Genomic DNA, 22,099 nt, shown 5'->3' with positions numbered 1-22,099 from the left:
CAATGGACAGATCAACTAAACAGAAAATCAACGAGGAAACACTGGCTTTGAAAGACACATTGGACGAGATGGACTGAACAGATAAATTCAGAACATTCCATCCTAAAACAGCAGAATAACACATTCTTTTCAAGTGCTCCTGGAATATTCACCAGAATAGATCACATACTAAGTCACAAATTAGGTCACAACATAAACAAAAAGACTGAAATCATATCATGCACCTTTTCTAAGCACAACACTATGAAATCAGAAGTCAATCATCAGAAAAAATCTGGAAACATCACAAATACATGGAGGTTAAAGAACATGCTACTAAGCAATGAATGGATCGACCAGGAAATCAAAGAATAAATTTAAAAAACACATGGCAGAGTAATATTCATACACACACACACACACACCCCACATCTTCTTTATCCGTTCATCTGTCGATGGACATCTGGGCTCTTTCCATAGTTTAGCTATTGTGGACATTGCTGCTATAAACATTGGGGTGCAGGTGCCCTTTCAGATCACTACATTTGTATCTTTGTGTTATATACCTAGTAGTGCAATTGCTGGGTTGTAGGGTAGCTCTATTTTTAACTTTGAGAGGAACTTCTATACTATTTTCCAGAGTGGCTGTACCAGCTTGCATTCCCACCAGCAGTGTAAGAGCATTCCCCTTTCTCCACATCCTCGCCAACTTTTGCTGTTTCCTGACTTGTTAACGCTAGCCATTCTGACTGGTGTGAGGTGATATCCCATTGTGGTTTTGATTTGTATTTCCAGCCATTAAAAAAAAAAAAAAAGAAATCTTGCCATATGCAACGATGTGGATGGAACTGGAGGGTATTATGCTAAGTGAAATAAGTCAATCAGAGAAAGACAATTATCATATGATTTCACTTATATGTGGAATTTAAGAAACAAAAGAGCATAGAGGAAGGGAGGGAAAAATAAAATAAGACGTAATCAGAGAGGGAGACAAACCATAAAAGACTTTTAATCATAAGAAACGAACTGAGGGTTGCTGGAGGGGTGGGGAGTGGGGGATGGGATAACAGGGTGATGGGCATTAAAGAAGGCACATGATGTAATGAGCACTGGGTGTTAAATACAACTGATGAATCACTGAACTCTAACTCTGAAACTAGTAATACACTATATGTTAATTGAATTAAAAAAAAAAGATGTGGCGTATATATACAATGCAATATTACTCAGCCATCAAAAAGAATGAAATCTTGCCATTTGCAACAATGTGGATGGAACTAGACGGTATTATGGTAAGTGAAATAAGTCAGACAGAGAAAGACAAATACCATATGATTTCACTCATGTGTGGAATTTAAGAAACAAAACAGATGAACATAAGGGAAGGGAAGGAAAAATAAAATAAGATGAAAATAGAGAGAGAGGCAAACCATAAGAGATGCTGAACATTAGGAAACAAACTGAGGGTTGCTGGATGGAGATGGGTAGGGGGATGGGGTAACTGGGTGATAAACATTAAGGAGGGCACTTGATGTAAAGAGCACTGGGTGTTATATCCAACTGATGAATCACTAAACTCAACTGAAACTAATAATACACTATGTGTTAACTAAATTGAATTTAAATTAAAAAAAAAAAAACACATGGAAACAAATGAAAATGAAAACACAATAGTCCAAAACCTTTAGGATACAGCCAAAGCAGTCCTAAGAGGGAAGTATATAGCAATACAGGTCTAACCAAAGAAGCAAGAAAAATCTCAAATATACAACCTATCCTTACATCTAAAGGAGCTAGAAAAAGAACAATTGAAGCCTAAAGGCAGCACAAGGAAGGAAAGAGTAAAGAATAGAGCAAAAATAAATGAGACAGAAACTAAAACACACACACACACACACACACACACACACACACCCAAAAAACAATAGATCCATGAAATCGGAAGCTAGTTCTTTGAAAAAAATAATAGAAGTGATAAACTTCTAGCCAGGCTTATCAAAAAGAAAAGAGAAAGCAATCAAATAAATAAATTACAAACAAGGGAGGAAAAATAAGAACCTATGACACAGAAATGCAAACAATTATAAGACAATATTATGAAAAACCATATGCCAACAAATTGGATAACATGGAAGAAATGGACAAATTCCTAGAAATATAAACTACCATAAATGAAACAGGAAGATACAGAAAACTTAAGCAGACCAATAACCAGCAATGCAATTGAGTCAGTAGTCGAAAAACTCCCAACAAACAAAATTCCAGGGAAGGATGGCTTCGCAGGCAAATTCTACCCAACGTTTAAAGAAGAGTCAATACTTATTCTTCTCAAACAATTCAAAAAAGTAGAAAAGGAAGGAAAACTTCCAAATTCATTCTATGAGGCCAGCATTACCCTGATATAAAAACCAGATAAAGACTCCAGTAATAAAGAGATGTTTAGGCCAATATCCCTGATGAACATGGATGTAAAAATTCTCAATAACATACTAGCAAACCAAATTCAACAATACATTAAAGAAATCATTCACCACAAGCAAGTAGGATTTATTCCTGGGCTAGAAGAGTGGTTCACTATTTGCAAATCAATCAATGTGATACACTACATTAATAAAAGAATGGATAGGAACAGTATGATCCTCTCAAGAGATGCAGAAAAAGCATTTGACAAAGTACAATTATCCATTCATGATAAAAACCCTCAACAAAGTAAGTTTAAAGAGGACATACTTCAACATAATAAAGGTCATATATGAAAAACCCATAGCTAAGTATCATCCTCAATGGGGAAAAACTGAGAGCTTTTCCTATACAGTCAGGAAAAGACAGGGATGTTCACTCTCACCACTCTTATTTAACATAGTACTGGAAGTCCTAGCCTCAGCAATCAGAAAACAAAAAGAATTAAAAGGCATCCAAACTGGCAAAGAAGAAGTAAAACTTTCACTATTTGCAGATGACATGACACTCTATATAAAAAAACCCCAAAAGACTCCACCAAAAAATTGCTAGAACTCATACACAAATTCAGTGAAGTAGCAGGATACAAAATTAATTTACAGAAATCTGTTGCATTTCTATACAGCAATAATGACACAGCAGAAAGAGAAATTAAGGAATTGATCCAATTTAAAATTGCACCAAAAAGCCATAAGATACTGAGGAATAAACCTGACCAAGGTGAAAGACCTATACCCTGAAAACTATAAAATACTGATGAAAGAAATTGAAGATGACACAAAGAAATGGAAAGATATTCCATGCTCATGGATTGGAAGAACAAACATTATTAAAATGCCTATACTACCCAAAGCAATCTACACATTTGATGCAATCCCTGTTAAAATACCAACAGCACTTTTTCACAGAGCTAAAAGAAACAATCCTAAAATTTGCACAGAACCACAAAAGACCCCCAACTAGCCAAAACAACCTTGAAAAAGAAAAGCAAAGCTGGAGGCATCACAATTCCAGACTTCAAGTTATATTACAAAGCTGTAGTGATTAAAACAGAAACAGACATGTAGATCAGTAGAATAGACAACCCAGAAGTAACCCACAATTATATGGTCAATTAATCTTCAACAAAGCAGGAAAAAATATCCAATGGGAAAAAGACAGTTTCTTCAACAATGGTATTGAAAAAATTCAACAGCAACATGCAAAAGAATGAAACAGGACCACTTTCTTAAACCACACACAAAAATAAACTCAAAATCAATTAAAGATCTAAATGTGAGAACTGAAACCATAAAAATTCTAGAAGAGAACACAGACAGCAGCCTCTCTGACATCTGCCATAGCAACTTCTTTCTAGATATTTCTCCTGAAGCAAGAGAAACAAAAGCAAAACCAAACTACTGGGACTTCGCCAAAATTAAAAACTTCTGCTTGCTCAGTGAAGGAAACAATCAACAAAAGTAAAAGGCAACCTACGGAATGGGAAAAAAAAATGTTTGCAAATGACATATCTCATAAAGGGTTAGTATCTAAAATATATAAAGAACTTATCAAACTCAACACCCAAAAAACAACCATCCAATTAAAAAATACGCAGAAGACATGAATAGACATTTCTCCATAGAACACATCCAGATGGCCAAAAAATACATGAAAAGATGCTCAACATCACTCATCACTCAGGGAAATGCAAATCAAAACGAGATATCACCTCACACCTATCAGAATGGCTAAAATCAACAACACAAAAAAACAACAGGTATTAGAGAGAATGTGGAGAAAGGAGAACCCTCTTGTACTGTTAGTGGGAATTCAAACTAGTGAAGCCACTACGGAAAACAGTATGGAATATCCTCAAAAAGTTAAAAATATAACTACCTATGATCCAGGAATTGCACTACTAGTTATTTACCCAAAGGATACAAAAAATACTAATTCAAAGGGATACATGCACCCTTACATTTACAGCAGCTTTATCCACAATAGCCAAATTATGGAAATAGCCCAAGTGTCCATCGATTGATGAATGGCTAAAGAAGCTGTACACACACACACAAGGAATATTATTCAGCCATAAAAAAGAATGACATCTTGGCATTTGCAAGGACATAGATGGAGCTAGAGATTAATAAACTAAGGAAAGTAAGTCAGAGAAAGACAAATACCACATGATTTCACTTATATGTGGAACTTAAGAAACAAAACAAAAGAGCAAAGTGGGGGTAAAAAGACAGAGAAAGCGCAAATCAGGAAACAAACTCTTAAATTATAGAGAACAAACTGATGGTTACCATTGGGGAGGTGGATGGGGGAAAGGGTTAAACAGGTGATGGGGATTAAGGAGCGCACTTGTGATGAACACTGGGTGTTGTATGGAAGTGTTGAATCACTATATTGTGCACCTGAAACAAATATTACACTGCATGCTAACTGGAATCTAAATAAAAATTTATATAAATAAATTATATATATATACATATATATAAAATACATATGTATTTATAAAAATATAAATAAAATGGGTACAAATTATATGTCAAAGAAATGTCACAGAAATTATACTTAATGAATCATTCATAAAAATCACACCAACATGAAGAGCTTTACCATTAAAAAACATTCTGTGCTAATTAGAGTTGACAATGTATGTTTTATTTTAATCAGATTAGAAATATCGGTACTTTCCTTTTAACAAAGATTTATATATGTAAATATACTCAAATATGGTCATGAAGTTCTTTATATATTATCATTTTAAAATCATGTTACAAGGTACATTTTATTGTGACCTCACTTACAAAGAATATTCAAATGTCCCTATTTTCTAGACAAATAGTCCAGTGACTGTATTTTGTGTGATAGGGATTTGGGGAACTTTTTCCCCGAGTCTGTGTTTTAAAGTAGTTTCATAATGTTCATATATTATTTAACGAATAAAAAAAAATCAAAACTCTTGCTTTCATTCAGACAGAAGGACTCTTTAACACAATAAATAGAGCATAAAATTTCAAAGGGATAGGCATGAATTGATTTGGGTCATGTAGTCCAATAAAAATAAAATATTCATTTTAAAAAAGGGATTTCCACAGGATGCCTGGGTGGCTCAATTGGTTAAGCACCTGAATCTTGATTTCAGCTCAGGTCACAATTTCCCATCCAGAGATGGAGCCCCCATTAACTTCTGCCCTCAGTAGGGAGCATGCTTAAGATTCTCACTTTTCCTCTGTCTCTGTCCCTCCCCCTTAACTCGCACACTCTGTCACAAAAATAAGTATAAAAGTACAACTTAAAAAACGGATTTCTTAATTACATGCGTTTCTGAAACTTCACCGTCGCTGCTGTTTGTCCCAATCTTCCGCGGCACTGTAATTTGTAGAAGTGATGTTTCAGGACCTACAGCAAGGAAAACATGTGTGAGCATTCCCCAGTGCCTGGCAGCGTCCTTATTCTTCACTTGTCCTCTCACATCACGTCACTCTTCCAACTTCCAAGCCCCAACACACACACACACACACACACACACACACACACACACACACACACACACACACACCTGCCACGAAATCAGACTTTGCACATTCCAGGAAGAGGCTCCCTCCACCAACCACTTTGGAGCGTGACCCTCCACCATCCAGAGCCTTTTGGGACATGTTGACCTCAGCCCCAGCAGCAAAGAAGCGCTGCTCTGGAGGCCCCACCTCCCAGAAGATGTGCGCCCTCTCCTCCAAGTGCAGAGTCAGGCAAGTGAGAGGCAACTGTCCCAGTCCCGCTCTGAGCCCTCCAAGCAGCAGGCCCAGGAGGATCTGACTCTAGGCGAGCTCTGACAAGACGCTGGGCTCTCCCCGGCCAGACCCGGGGTTCTGGAGCGAGGTTCTGGGGCCCGCCACGCCCAGAGGCTCTGCGACAAGTGGCCCTCTATGGAGCAGGGTCCTTCACTCACGAGGGCCCGCGGAGGTCAGCCGGCCCAGGCCTGAGAGGATCAGCAGGAGAGACAGCATTGCGGGGCCTGCCGGCCTCGCCACGGTGATGGCTGTTGGCTACAAAACGGTGGCCGCTCGCGGGTGTCCCTGCAATCTCGCTGGGTGGGGCTGGGGTTGGGGGCTCCAGCTGCGGGAGCGGGGGAGGGGGGCGCGGCGGCTCCGCCCACCCCGCCCCCTCTGCGGACCCACGCGCGCAGCCGCAGCCGCAGTCCTGGAGGCACACGCCGGCCTTTCCTGCTGCCCACGGGGTGTTGGGCTTTATTTTTCAAAACGCAGACATTGGAAGCACATTCAAGAGTGATGTAAGGGTCATAAAGTGCATTTTCTCCTTTGGAAATGGGCTATTTGCTGATGAAGTGTTTAGCAATGTTAATAGTCCACGTGGTAGTTTCTGGCGCAATGGCTGAATTACTGTAGTGAAGGAAAACAGAAAATGGAAATTCGCCATGTGTTTAGTAGCAGACAGATGCCTGTTTTAACCATATCTACTGCTGGATTTCTAATTTAAGTCTCAGGTCAAAACAAATACACATACGTGCACAGAGATAAAGAGTGAAAAAAAAAATTAGTACTAAACCAATTCTGTGGTAGATAGCTTTGTTTCTTAGAAAACTCTTTGGTTAAGGAAACTAAATAAAAAGCTAAATATGAAATGGATGTATTTATGTGTTTTAATCCCTCCGTATGGAATTGCAATTTAAATATCAGGCAAAAAATCCAAAAAAGAAATCACAACTATGAAATGATCCTGTAAGAACAATTTTATTTTCCCATTATTTATTTATTGCATTGTGTATAACTTGGCTTCTTAGGAAAATCTGTGGCTAGCGAAAGGTTAAACGTAAATTTTTTTCCCCCATCAGTATGACATTCACACCGGCAAAGGGAATAACCTGGAAAGAACTTTCAGTTTTTGGCTTACTGTGCAAGTTGATGACTGCATAATTTCCATTTTGCAAAGACATTTTTGTCAGACAATTCTTTTTTTTTTTTTCTTTAAAGACTTTATTTATTTCAAAGAGAGAGAGATAAATTGAGAGAGAAAGCCTAAGGGAGGATCACTGGGGGAGGAGAGGGAAAGAAGACTCCAGGTTGAGTGTGGAGCCCAAAAAGGGCTCCATCCTGGACCCTGAGATCATGACCTGAGTGGAAACCAAGAGTCTGATGTTCAACTGACTGAGCCACCCAGGCATCCCTGCCAGACAATTCTTGAGTTGTCCTTCCATGGAATACTTTTGCTTGCATTCCTTACATATAATATTTATCCACAAAACCAAATGATTTTGTTTTCTCAGTCTAAAAAAAGAAAAAAAATTAAATGGCGAAAGCTAGCCTTTTAAAAATACATATTCTTGGGGCACTTGGGTGGATCAGTGGGTTAAGTGTCTGCCTTTGTCTCAGGTCATGATCCTGGGTCCTGGGATTGAACCCAGAGTCGGGCTTCCTGCACAGGGAGCCTGCTTCTCCCTCTCCCTCTGCTGCTCCCCCTGCTTGTGCTCTGTCTCTGGCTCTCTCTCTCTCTCAAAAAAAATAAAATCTTTTAAAAAATTAAAGTATGTATTCTTTTTTCATGCTTTTCCAAAATCTAACTTTAGTGTCTATCAAGAAAATATTCTTACAGGTAACAAATGATAACAGAAGAAACTTCCAAATAACAATTCTGCATATTTCACTAAAGTGTTTATAGCCTAATCATTTATTCTTGTTGTGAAGCACATTGTATACCATATTCATTTATTTGATTATTTCTATCTACCTTAAAATTAGTATTTTTATCTTTTTACCAACTTATGTTAAACTTGATGGAATTAACATATCAAGATTAATTATGTTGCTCTTAAGGTAGTTTCTTCCTGATTGTTTATAACCTGATCAAATTTTTGAAGTCTAATATATATGTCAGTTGAGGCATGGTAACTATTAACATTGTCCATGATTCTACCAAAAATCATTGTTCAGCAAGAAACCAAAAGGAGAAATATGCATTTATTATTTAAATTCATTACTGTATTTCCATTGTTGGTATTGACTGTTCATTTTTAATGAGCATAATTTATGGACATTCAAATTATTTGAATTTAATACAGTTGTTTTTTACATGCTTATTACAAGCCTGGAACTAGACAGATTTCAAAATATATGTGACAACATCCATGTCTCCAGTACCACAGAAACTAACAGAAAACTGAACGTACAAACGATGCCACAGCTAGAAAGAAAAATTCTCTGTTACAGGGATATTCCAAATTCTCTCATAATATAACTAAGATAATTATGTTTCCTCTACAGATATCAAGTGAGCTTAGGCTGTGACATTTGAGATGTGAGTCATATTCAGATGAGTGAATGATTCATATGGACATTAGTGCATAACAGGACTTTATTCTTAAATAATTAAACAAATCAGGGCAAATAAATGTGGATTTTTGTGTTAGAATAACTTGTAATAATTTGGGTGTTGTGGGATTGAAATGATGAGGACTAGAAGCAACAGGCTCGCTAAAGGGTAGTTTCAGTAGTTTAGGCCAAAAATGTCTAGGTCCTCAGGATTAGAGTGGAAGAAAAAGAAAAGTAGTAGATCAACAGATATTTTGGAAGGAAAGTCAGTTTGTGGACTATTTTATTATGGAGGTTGATGAAATTGTTAAGATGACTTAGCTGCTGGATGAGAGGAGCACCAATTTTGAAAACAGCGGAGTTGGACAGGGAGATAACACGTTCAGCTGAAGGTGTTGACTTGGAGATAACTTGTGAAATAGCAGGTATAGATACTGGGTGACTAGCTGGAAATTGGTGTCTGATGCCCCAGAGCTTGAGTTGAAATATATCAACTTATGAACACATAAAAAAAGAAATTGAAGAAAGATCATCTAAGAGAAATGAGTGGAAGGAAAGTGGTGGTCCAAAATAGACTTGTGGGCAACACAGAGGATTTGGGGATTAGAAGAAAAGAATCCAGATTCGAAGTGACATTAACAAAGGTTAAGGTGAGTAAAAGTTAGAAGATATTAGGGTGACTACAAATAAAATAAAATAGAATTTCCAAGTGGAATATTAGAAATTTCAAATGCCACTCAGAGATCAAGCAGAATGAGAACTGAGAAGGTGATTATTGTTTGGTGGTAATGAGTCAGTAATGAATGTCCCCATTTGTCTTCTCCAGGAAGCACAAGTTGAGGAAGAGTTACAGAGCAAAAGGTTTTTCAGTGAGTAACAGCGGTGAAAGAGGAAACAGATTTGGGAAAGGGAGACTAGGACCATAATAAAGACCTGACAGAGTTTCTGCCAGTCCAGAAGGGTTGCTCCAGAGCAAAGATTACTCACTAAAGGAGATGAAGTTTAGGCCTTCATACAGGTGGCTTGCTCAGTAATTGAACTAATGCACTCCCAAAAAGTCATGCAGTTGGCTCAACACCTGAGACAGATCTTAAAGCAACTAAGAGTTTGAGGCTGTCGGCTAGTCTCCCTCCTCCCTTGGGTAGCAAAGCCCTTCTTCAAGGGGGATCTGAATGGTACATTTTTCTCTTAGTCAAAAAGACTTTGCAAGAAGCTGGCAGAAGAACAGGGACAGAAGCCATAATGAAGAAAGTTGGGAAGGAAAAGGAGATGAGATGCTGCAGATATTAGAAGGCGTAGTTTATACTTTGGGCCAGAAAGGTCTGGTTAGGAGAAAGAAACATAGCAAGGGTGAAGGTGGATAAGAAGGAGTGATTAGAAAATAAAATATGAAAGTAAAAAGAAAATGAAATCACACTTTGAAAAAGACATGATTAAAACGTTAAGTTAATAACCTATTACTATTTTCTGAAAAATAAAGGAGGGAGAAACATGGAAAAGACGTTAAGACTTAGAGGATGATGGGCGCCTGGGTGGCTCAGTCGTTAAGCGTCTGCCTTCGGCTAAGGTCGCAATCCCAGGACCCTGGGATCTGGCCCCAGGTAGGGCTCCCTGCGCAGCGGGAAGCCTGCATCTCCCTCTTCCACTCCCCCTGCTTGTGTTCCCTCTCTCGCTGTGTCGTTCTCTGTCCAATAAATAAATAAAATCTTTAAAAAAAAAAAAAGACTTAAGGGGTGATAAAAGTAGCAGTTCAAATGTTAAGAGGCATTGTCTACTGTGGGACACAGAATATAGTAATGATAGTAATACTTTCCTAATTAGAATGAAAGCTGCATAGGGCAAGGATATCTTTATTTTTTTTAATTTCTGTTTTTCTCGCTGTGCCTAGAACAATGTCTAGCATATAATAAGTAGTCCATAACAACACACTGAATAATATTTGTTGAACTACCTAAAGAATCAGCTATACAGTTTATTAAACTGTGTTACATGCAAGGAGGAAAACCAAAGTTTGAGATAAATAGTAAGAGAGTGGAGTTGGAATACTGCCATGACATATGCTGTAGCAATTTACCAACAACTTTCAATGGATGATAAATGAAAGCATTGTTAAAGACACAAGTGTTTAAATATTTGAGGCAAGGAGAAAACAGATGTCAATGCGAAGGCAGTTTGAGATTTATATGTATTTTCTCCTTGGTTTCCATATATATATATGTATATATAATATAAATAATAAAATATATTTTGGTTTTCATATATATTATATATAATACAATATATTTTGGTTTTCATTTAATATATATTAAATTAATATATAATTAATTATATATATTATATATTTATGTATTATATATAATATATAGGTATATAAAATATCAAATATAATAATTAGTATGTATTAATATAATGAACATTATACAATATATTGGTATTATATAATATATAGGAATATAAAATTATATTATATAATATATAGGTATATAAAATTATATAATTATATAGTATAAATTATATAAATATAATTATATAATATATAGGTATATAATTATATAAATAATATATAATTATATAATATATAGGTATATATATAAATTATATAATATATAGGTATATATAAATTACATAATATATAGGTATATAAAATTATATAATATATAGGTATATAAAATATTAAATATAATAATTAATATGTATTAATATAATAAACATTATACAATATATTTTATATATTTTAGAGAGATAGTGAATGGGTGGGGAGGGGAAGAGGGAGAGAGAGAATCTCAAGCAGTCTCCATGCTTAGCACAGAGTCCAATGCAGGGCTCAATCTCATGACCCTGAGATCACGGCCTGAATCAAAATCAAGAGTCCAAGACTTAACCAACGGAGCCACCCAGGCATCCCTCACACATATTTTTAATAGTGAATGTAGAGAAAAAACGTAGAATGTTGCTGAAGAGCTGCTATATGGAGGCAGGAACCGTGGATGGTTGAGCAGAGTTCAATTGGACTTACACTGATCTTCAATTTTTTTTCCATATATGGAAATGATAAATTTAAGAGATCCTTGGGGAGATAAATTATATTATTTTGTCATATCATAAATATCTAATATCTCATCTAATCCATAAACTGGCTTCCCTGTAACATAAATTCATTAAGATAGCTAAAGAGAGAATATAAGCATATTTCCTGCAATTTGGAGGATAATATATTCTGAAAAAAATTCCTCTGGTACAAAATAAATTAAAATGTTTAAAAAACCACAAATAGGAGCGACTGGGTGGCACAGTCATTAAGCGTCTGCCTTCGGCTCAGGGCATGATCCCAGCGTTCTGGGATCGAGCCCCACATCAGGCTCCTCCACTGGGAGCCTGCTTCTTCCTCTCCCACTCCCCCTGCTGTGTTCCCTCTCTTGCAGGCTGTCTCTCTCTGTCAAATAAATAAATCTTAAAAAAAAAAAACTGCAAATATGTATATTGAACATATATCTTTTGAATATAAAAAGTGTAATCTAAATGTATACACTCAAGAAAGTAAGAGAAATCAACAGCAAAAAATGAAGTAACAAATATAAACCTAAATATAAGCAGGCATTAAATTTTGAAATGACTTTAGAGGTTTGCCTATTATGGTTTTCTTTCTTATATATGTATTAAAGTATAATTGATGTACAACAATTTGTACACATTTAAACCTTCAACTCAATGTGTTTCGACATATGAGTACAATCCTGAAACCACAATCAAAATACTGAACAATATCAAAATAAAAATCTTCTTCACAGTGAAGGAAATAATCAACAAAACTAAAAGACACCCTGCTGAATGAAAGAAGATATTAGCAAGTTTGGATAAAAGTTAGTATCCAAAATATATAAAGAACTTATACAACTCAAGATGGGATAATATATTTACAAATTATATATCTGATAAGGAACTTGTATCCAGAATATATAAAGAAATATTATAACTTAATGACTCAAATAATCCAATTTTAAAGTAGAACATTATTTTAAAAGATATTTCTCCACAAAAGATATATAATGGTCAATAAGCACATAAAAAGATACTTGACATAACTAATTATTAGTCTGTGGCCATTATAACAAATTACTGCCCTTTGGTGGCTCAAAACAATTTAAATATATTGTCTTGAATTTTTGAAAGCCTGAAGTCTGAAAGCAGTTTCACTGGGTTGAACCAAAGATGTCAAGACTGTATTCACTCCAAAGGCTCATGGGCATTTATTATTTTAACAGCTATTTGAAAGTAATTATGTGTATACTCCAATATAATACAGCTGTGTCCATTTATGTTGCTATAAATAGTAGCATTTGGAATATTATTTAGAAAGTATTTCATATTTACATATTAATTTCTACTCTGAAGATCCTTGTAATTTACCAATAAATGAGAATTATTAGTTTTCAATAAAGAGAAATATTAAAATACGATTCCTAATGAAAAAAGATTTAAATAATGCATTGAAAATTTACAAAAAGAAGAATGCAATTAATTTTGAAACTTCAATTGAAGGCCTTACTTGTTACTGTTAATAATGACTGAACATTTTAACTATGTTTATTCTTCTGATCTATGAGCATGGAATGTTTTTCCATCTTTTTGTGTCTTCTTCAATGTCTTTCATCAGTGTTCTGTAGTTTCTAGAGTATAGATCCTTTACCTCTCTGGTTAGATTTATTCCGAGATATCTTATGTTTTTGGGGCTATTGTAAAAGGAATCAATTCCCTAATTTTTATTTCTTCAGTCTCATTGCTTGTGCATAGAAATGCAACTGATTTCTGAGCATTGATTTTGTATCCTGCCACATTACTGAATTGTTACATGAGTTCTAGTAATTTGGGCATGGAGTCTTTTGGGTTTTCCATATAAAGTATCATGTCATCTGCAAAGAGAGAGAGTTTGACTTCTTCTTTGCCAATTTGAATACCTTTTATTCCTTTTTGTTGTCTGATTGCTGTTGCTAGGACTTCTAGTACCATGAAAAAATGTTCAACATCATTAGCCATTAGGGAAATTCAAATCAAAACCACGGCAAGATACCACCTTACATCAGTCAGAATGGCAAAATTTGACAAGGCAAGAAACAACAAATGTTGGAGAGGATGTGGAGAAAGGGGAACCCTCTTACACTGTTGGTAGGAATGCAAGTTGGCACAGCCGCCTTGTAAAACAGTGTGGAGGTGCCTCAAAAAGTTAAAAATAGGGCTACCCTATGACCCAGCAATTGCACTACTGGGTATTTACCCCAAAGATACAGACGTAGTGAAGAGAAGGGCCATATGCACCCCAATGTTCATAGCACCATTGTCCACAATAGCCAAACTGTGGAAGGAGACAAGATCTCCATCAACAGACAAATGGATAAAGAAGATGTGGTCCAATATACAATGGAATATTACTCAGCCATCAGAAAGAATGATCACCCAACATTTACATCAACATGGATGGGTCTGGAGGAGATGATGCTAAGTGAAATAAGTCAAGCAGAGAAAGACAATTATCATATGGTTTCACTCATTTTTGGAACATAAGAAATAGCAGGGAGATTGGTAGGAGAAGGAAGGGAAAAATGAAGTGGGGGGGGTAAATAGAGGGGGAAATGAACCACGAGAGACTGTGGACCCTGGGAAACAATCTGAGGGTTTTAGAGGGGAGAGGGGTGGGGGGATGGGCTAGCCCAGTGAAGGGTATTAAGGAGGGCATGTATTGCATGGAACACTGGGTGTTATATGCAAACAGTGAAACATGGAACACTACATCAAAAACTAATATGTACTGTATGGTCAGTAACATATTATAATAAAAAAATAATGACTGAACATTTTAATAGATATAAACTATTTAGTAGTTAGCCAGATCACTTTTTTGCTAATGATCCCTCTCTTTGATTCTTAAACATATTCAATTTGAAGCTTATTCTATCTTTAAAAAATGGTAAAGTTTACCTAATTACCACTATTATTGGAATTTATTTTCAGTTTTTTTTTTTTTTAAGATTTTATCCATTCATTTTAGAGAGAGAGAGGGAGTGAATGCTGGGGAGAGACAGAGGGAGAAGGAGAGAGAGAAAAATCCCAAACAGTCTCTCCACTGAGCACGGAGCCAATGTGGAGGCCAAATCCCACAACCCATGAGATCACCACCTGAGCAAAAATCAAGAGTCGATGCTTAACCTACAGTGAGCCACCCAGGTGCCCCTATTTTCAGTTTTTTAAACATAATACCTGTTCTCAGCATTCTGCATCACAATCTGACAAGACATTGAGCCCACACTCAATAAGCATTATATGTAATAAATACTAAAATAAAACCACTAGGGCTCCTGTGTGGCTCAGTCCATTAAACACCTGCCTTCAGCTCAGGTCCTGATCTCAGGGTCCTGGGAATCAAGCCCCACATCAGGATCCCTGATCAGTGGGGAGTGTGCTTTTCCCTCTCCCTCTGCCCCTCCCCCTGCTCACACATGCTCTCTCTCTCTCTCTCTCTCAAATAAAGAAATAAAATCTCTAAAAATAGAAAATAAAATAAAATAAAACCACTAAGATGCATTACAACAATAGTGTTATAAAGCACAGAAAAAGTGATAAAAATAACCAGAATATAACAAAGCCTTAAAAACAAAAGAACAATAATACAATTTAAGATTGACTTTCCAAAAGAAACAATGGAAACCGGAAGATTACTAAATGACAGATTCAAAAAAGTAACACGCTATCTACTGTCTTCCTATTCTAAATGCAGAGAAAATGTCTTTAAAAGTGAAATACAATATTTTCAGACAACAATGAAGAAAATTTATCACCAGAAGTCATGGACTAAAGAAAATGTAAACTGAGTTCTTCACACTGGGAATTTATCCTAGATGGGAGCTTGCAGAAGTACAATATGTATATAACTTTATCAGATTGAGGAAGTCCCTTTTTATTCCTAGATGACAGTATTTATCATGGATCAGTACTGGATTTGTGATAAGTCAGACAGAAAACAAAGAAAATTGTACAGATAAGTCTAGATGAGGGGGCTATGAGAGAGAGAAAATATATTTAAATCATTTACCCCCAAAACAAATATAAAACTGGGCAAATTTGTCAAAACAACCATTTCGGGGCTATAAAAACTCATCAAAACAAACAAAAAGTGAGAACCATTTATGAAAAGCTGCCATAAAATCAAGTAAGAATAGTGGGAACTGTGGTCTTCCCTGAGTCTTATGCCCTCTCCCAGATCAGTTGATGCTATTATTTTACCAGGACAGGACTGGCCATGAAAACCTTTAAATTAAATGTCAGAGGAGTGGTTCTAGATCTGGTGAAGAGGACAAAAAGTCCTGTCCATCAACATTTTGAATACAAGTAGCAAACTTGATAGGGGATGAATGTAAAACCAGCAGCACCATGAGCCCAAAGTTGAGGTCCCAGGTGGGGTTAGTGACAGACCAGACAGAAATTAAAGGGATGATCCTGGAAATAATAGCTCTATAAAGGGTAGTGATAAACCTTCTGTGTATGCAGGCTACATGCATGTGCTACAGGGGCCTGAGAAGGATTGATGGGAAGTAACGCCAGTGGAAACTTTAAATTTGTCTAGAATCTAATGTGCTCCCCAATTACAAAGAAAAGCACAAGGCCAAATGGCTTTAGTGATGAATTCTATGAAATACATAAAGAAAAAAATTACTAATTCTACACAAATATTTATAGAAAATGAGAAAGATAAAACACTTCCTAACTCATAAGCCAAATATTATTCTCATATCAAGGCCAAGCAAAGACATCACAATATAATAAACATAGACACAAAAATCCTTAATAAAATATTAGCAAACTAAAGCTAGAAAAATATAAAAATTATTACACACCATGACAAAGTGGGATTTACCCAGGGATACAAGATTGGGTTGATATCTGAGACTAAATTCATAGAATAAAGGGAGGGAAATGCACAGCCATCACAAAGGACACAGAAATAGCATTTCACAAAATACAGCACTAATCCATGATAAACACTCTTATCTATTCTAACTAGGAATAGAAAGGAAATTCCTCAAATAACAGTATGTGCAACCTACTAGTAATATCATGGTTAAAGTTGAAAGACTGAATGCTGTCAGTCTTCAACCAGGAACAAGACAAACATTTCTGCTTTCACTATTTTTATGGCAATGGAGCACCGGTTTCTCAAAAATACACCAAAACCATGATCTGTAAATACATATATATATATATATATATATATATATATATATATATATATATTGCAATAATAAATTGGACTTTATTAATTTTTTTTCTCTTCAAAAGGTGTTATTAAGGAAAGAAAGACAAAGGATAGGTTGAGAGAAAATATTTACAGTTCATATATCTGATAAAGATTATTTTCTGAATATGAACATGATGAATCAAAAAAATGTATGAGTTAGAGAAGTTTCAGAATGAGAAGAGAAAGAGAAAGGAGCAGAAAGCTTAGTCAAAGACATAATGGCTGAAAACTTTCCAAATCTGGGGAGAGATATGTACATTCAGGTACATGAAATTCATAGAACTCCAAATAAATTCAACGTAAAGAGGACTTCACTGAGACACATTGTAATAAAACTATCAAAAATCAAATATAAAGAGAGACTATGGAGGCAGTAAGTGAAAAGAAACTTATCATATAAAAGGGAATATGCATAAGGCTATAAGCAGATTTCTCAGCAGAAATCCTGCAGGATAGGAGAGAGTAGAACAATGTATTCAAAGTGCTAAAAGAAAAGAACTGCTAACCAAGAATACTTTACCTGGCAAAGTTGCTCTTCAGAAATGAAAAACTGAAATTTTCACAGAAAACCAAATCTGGAGTCATTAGACCTCCCTTACAAGCCAATATGAAAAGGCAGCAATTAGTAACATGAAAGTACAAAACTCACTGGTAAAGTTATTATATAGTCAAATTCAGAATACTCAAATACTGTAATGGTGGTGTGTAAATCACATAACTATAAGATAAAGGTTAAAAGACAAAGTATTAAAAACACCTTTAATATTTAAAATTTGTTAATGGATAAACAATATAAAAATATGTAAACTACATAAAATGGCGGGATAGATTTTTTGTATGAAATTGAAGCTAAGTTTTTATCAGGTTAAAATAGATGGTTATTACTATCAGATGTTTTATGTAAGCCTCATGGTAACCACAAAGCAAAAGTCTTTATACGAAAGATAAAGCAGCAGCAATCAAAGCATAGACTACAAAAAATCATATGAGAAAGGAAAACCACAGACAGAAAAGAACAAAGGAACTGCAATAGAGCCAGAAAACAACAGGATCACAAAAGTAAGTCCTTACCTATCAATAATTACTAAATGTAAATGAATTAAGTTCTCCAATCAAAAGAGTGGCTGAATGGACTTAACAGAACAAAACAAAACAAAAAACTGCAACTCAAGTATATGCATAACAGACTCACTTCGGCTTTCAGTACATGCAAACTGAAAGTGAAGAGATAGGAAAAGATACTTCCATGCATATGCAAACCAAAAGAGAGAGATTAATGTGTGTATCACATTGACTGCTGTGCAGATGTTGAATCATCTTTGCATCTCAGGGATAAACCCCACTTGATCATATTGTATGATATTTTTAATGCTATGTTTAACTGAGTTTGCTTGTATTTTTAAAGGCTTTTGCATCTATGATCATCAGGGATATTGAACCATAATTTTCTTTTCTTGTTGTGTCCTTGTCTAGCTTTAGTATTGGGGTAATGATGGACTCATAAAATGAGTGTGGGCTATTACTCTTACTTCAATTTTTTGGAAGAATTTGAGAAAGATTTGTATTAATTCTTTAAATGGTATAATTCACCAGAGAAGCTGTCTGGTCCTGGACTTTTGTTTGATGGGAGGTTTTTTATTATTGATTCATTTTCTTACTAGTAATTGTCCTATTGAGATTTTCTATTTCCTCATGATTTAGTTTTAGTAGGTTGTATGTTTCTAGAAATTTACCCGTTTCTTCTAATGTTTCAAATTTGTTGGTATATGATTATTCATAGTAGTCTCTTAGGAACCTTTGTGTTTCTGTGGTCAGTTGTAATTTCTCCTCTTTCATTTCTGATTTTACTTATTTGAGCCTTTTCTCTCTTTTTCTTGGTGAGTCTAGCTAAATGTTTGTCAATTTTATCTTTTCAAAGAACTACCTCTTAGCTTCATCAATCCTTTCTATTGTCTTTTTAGTCTCTATTGCATTTATTCCCACTCCAATCTTTGTTATTTCCTTCCTTTTGCTAACTTTAGGTTTCGTTTTTCTTCTAGTTCCTTGAGGTGTAAAGTTAGGATGTTTTTCTTATCTCTTGATGTAGGTATTTGTCACTATGAATTTATCTTCTTACAACTTCTTTTGCTGCATCCCATAAATTTTGGCATGTTGTATTTCCACTTTCATTTATCTCAAGGTTTTTCTTTTTGTATTTCTCTTTAGAGTTCTTCTTTAACTCATTGGTTGTTCAGTAGCATGTATTGTTTTATACTGTACATTGTAATGTACACTAAATTTTGCATTTAGTTCACAGATTAATTTCTCTGCTACTAATGTCTATCTTCTCATTATTAAAAAAAGTTCACATTTAATGCATGGAAGATGGTTATAATGTGCATCCTATCAGGATTTGCATCTGTTGATTGCCTTTTTCATTAAACTTTGGCCAGATTTTCCTGGCTTTTTGAATGCCATGCAATTTTGGATTATATTTTTAACATTGTTACTACTATGATGTAAGGCTCTAGATCCTGTTAATGTTCTTTGGAGAATGCTGTTTTTGTTGTTGTTGTTATTTGTTTTAGCAAAAAATCATGCTGGTTAGGTTCATACCACAAATTCTATCTCATCTTCTTTGAAAAGTAGTTTCCAAGTCGGTTCAGAGGTTTTTCTATACTACTTGGATTTGCTGGATGCATATACCATTTAAGATTTAGTTGGGGATTTGGGCAAACATTTACATCATAGTTCAGTTCTTAAAAAATTTACCATACTTCTTTGGTTGTGTTTCTGTGTGTTCACAGCTCAGGGTAGAGTCCAGAACTTATGCGAGCTCACACCAAAATTAGAGTTGCCATTTTTTACCTCTCTCCTTTTTTTGTGATTTCTCCCCCATTCTTGCATGATGGGGCATTTTACACATTTTCTTTGTTCAGAAAGATGACATTAACTCAGAGTTCAGCCTTCTGTACTGTTGTGCAAACTTGCATAACTAAAAGGTGAAGTGGTGAGAGAAAAGAGTGATGAAAATATTCAATAGTTTTCCCAAACTTTTCAGACATTTGGGGCCCCCTTTTTTCTACTTCCTCTGAGTAGAAATCCTTCCCTCAGGGTTTAGGTACCAGTGCCACTACTTTTGTGGTAGTGCTATCCCATAACTAGAGTTAGCCTCAGAGTAGGGCAGGGGAGAAAAGGAGAGAGAGAAGAATGAATATTCACTCCCTCGTACAATTTCCAACATTTGAGAATACTTTTTTCCATTCCTTTCACTAGAAAGATGGCCTTTTTACTTATTGCCTGCCAGACCTGTTTGGGATTAAAACCAGAAAAAAGAAAAAATAAAATTGCAAACTTTATCCTCCTACAAATTTATTTTCAGATTTTCACTTCAGTCTTCAATCTACCTGATATTGTTTATTTTCAGAGTTCTTAGTAGCTAATTTTGTATTCTGCCCAAAGAATTTAATTGTGATCAATAGGAAAATAGACTGTAGGCAATTTACTCCATCTTGGCTGCATAATGTAAATGTTAAATAAAAAGGAAAAAGGAAAAAAAAAAAAGCCACCAATGTATTCCTCTGTCTCATGGAAACTCTCTCTTAACATTTATACAAACTACTCTGTTTTAGAACAGTGTATCTTACAAACATCTTCGAGGAAAGCTTCCTCAAAGAAATGATTATTAAAATGTCATCAATTTCTTGTATATAAAGCCAATTGAGCATTTAGAATATAATATGAAATCCTATCTTTTTGACTTTGTTCTTCATTATCAGAAAAAAAAAAAAAAGCGGAAATCATTGAAACCCCTGAAAACACTTAAAGGGTAAAAAAGAGATAATTAAGCAATCATTGAGTCAAAAATGGAATCATAAAGGAAATTTAATAACACACTTTTAAAAAGAGGACAAAAACACAACATGGCCAAACTTATGAGATAAAATGAAAGCACTGCTAAGAGGCAAATTTATATAATAAAATACTTACCTAAAAAAGATCTCAAATCAGCAATTTAACTTTACATAATAATGAACTAGAAAGAGGAACAAACAAAATCCAAAAGTGGCAGGAGGAAGGAAGTAATAAAGATTAAAGTGGAAATAAAGAATAGAAAAGAAGTAGAGAAATTCATAAAACCAAGAGCTGATCCTTTGAAAAGCTCAACTAAATTGACAAACCTTCAGTAAGACTGAACAACAACAACAACAACAACAAAACAACAAAAAACACAAAAAAAGACTTAAATTATTAAAATCAGAAATGAAAGTAGGAACATTACTACCAATATTACAGAAAATTGTTAAAAAATATTAGGGGAATACTTTGAACAATCTTATGCCAATAAATGGTATTGCTGTATGAAATTGACAAATTCCTGGAAAAAACACATAATCTATCAAGATGAATTCATGAAGAACTAGAAAATCTGAATAGACCTATAACAAAAGATTAAGTCAGTAATAAAAAACCTTCCAAAAAAGAAAAATCTTGCACTATTAGATTTTAATGATGAACACTGCCAAAAATTTAAGAAGAATTAACACAACACTCCTCTAAAAAAATTGAAGATGATGAAACACTTCCAGATGTGTTTTATGAGGCCAGCATTACCTCGAGAGCAAAGCCAAACCAAAGGACTACAAGGAAAGGAAACTACAGACCAATAACCATGATGAATTTTGACACTAAAATCAATTGATAACAAAATACTAGCAAACCAAACTCAACAGCATATTAAAGGAGTATACACTATGACCAACTGGGGTTTATTTCTGACATGCAAGCCTGATTCAAAGTACAAAAATCAATGTAGTACATCACCTTAATAGAAAGAAGGGGCATAAATGTGATCATTTCCGTTGATGCAAAACAAGTATATGACAACATTTAAGAAACATTCAAAATAAAAACACTCATGAAACTAGAAAGAGAAGAACGCTATGTCCACATAATTAAGGCTATAGAGGAAAAGTTCACATACCCAATAGTGAAAGATTGGGAGATTTTATTCTAAGATTAGGAACAAGACAAGCATGCCTACTTTCACCAGTTCTATTCAGTTCAGTACTGGAAA

At 35.0% G+C, this 22,099-nt stretch overlaps 1 protein-coding gene across 1 annotated transcript in view; it reads right to left on the bottom strand.

Annotated features, from left to right (window-relative positions):
* The window catches only part of LOC123780331 (A disintegrin and metallopeptidase domain 3-like), an 89,165-nt gene extending 82,460 nt beyond the window's left edge, over positions 1-6,705 (bottom strand). Inside the window, exons 1-2 of the mRNA XM_087856380.1 lie at positions 6,380-6,705; positions 5,750-5,832 (exon numbers count right to left, since the gene is read on the bottom strand). Of these exons, the coding sequence (XP_087712506.1) occupies positions 5,750-5,832; positions 6,380-6,437 (141 nt within the window). The 5' untranslated portion in view covers positions 6,438-6,705. The remainder of the gene's footprint in view (positions 1-5,749; positions 5,833-6,379) is intronic.
* Positions 6,706-22,099: the final 15,394 nt, after the last annotated feature.

The sequence above is a fragment of the Ursus americanus genome, chromosome 27 (assembly GCF_024610735.1).
Source record: "Ursus americanus isolate L20-20 chromosome 27, mUrsAme1.1.p, whole genome shotgun sequence".
Classification (NCBI taxonomy): Eukaryota; Metazoa; Chordata; class Mammalia; order Carnivora; family Ursidae; genus Ursus; species Ursus americanus.
This window is presented reverse-complemented; position numbering and strand designations above follow the sequence as displayed.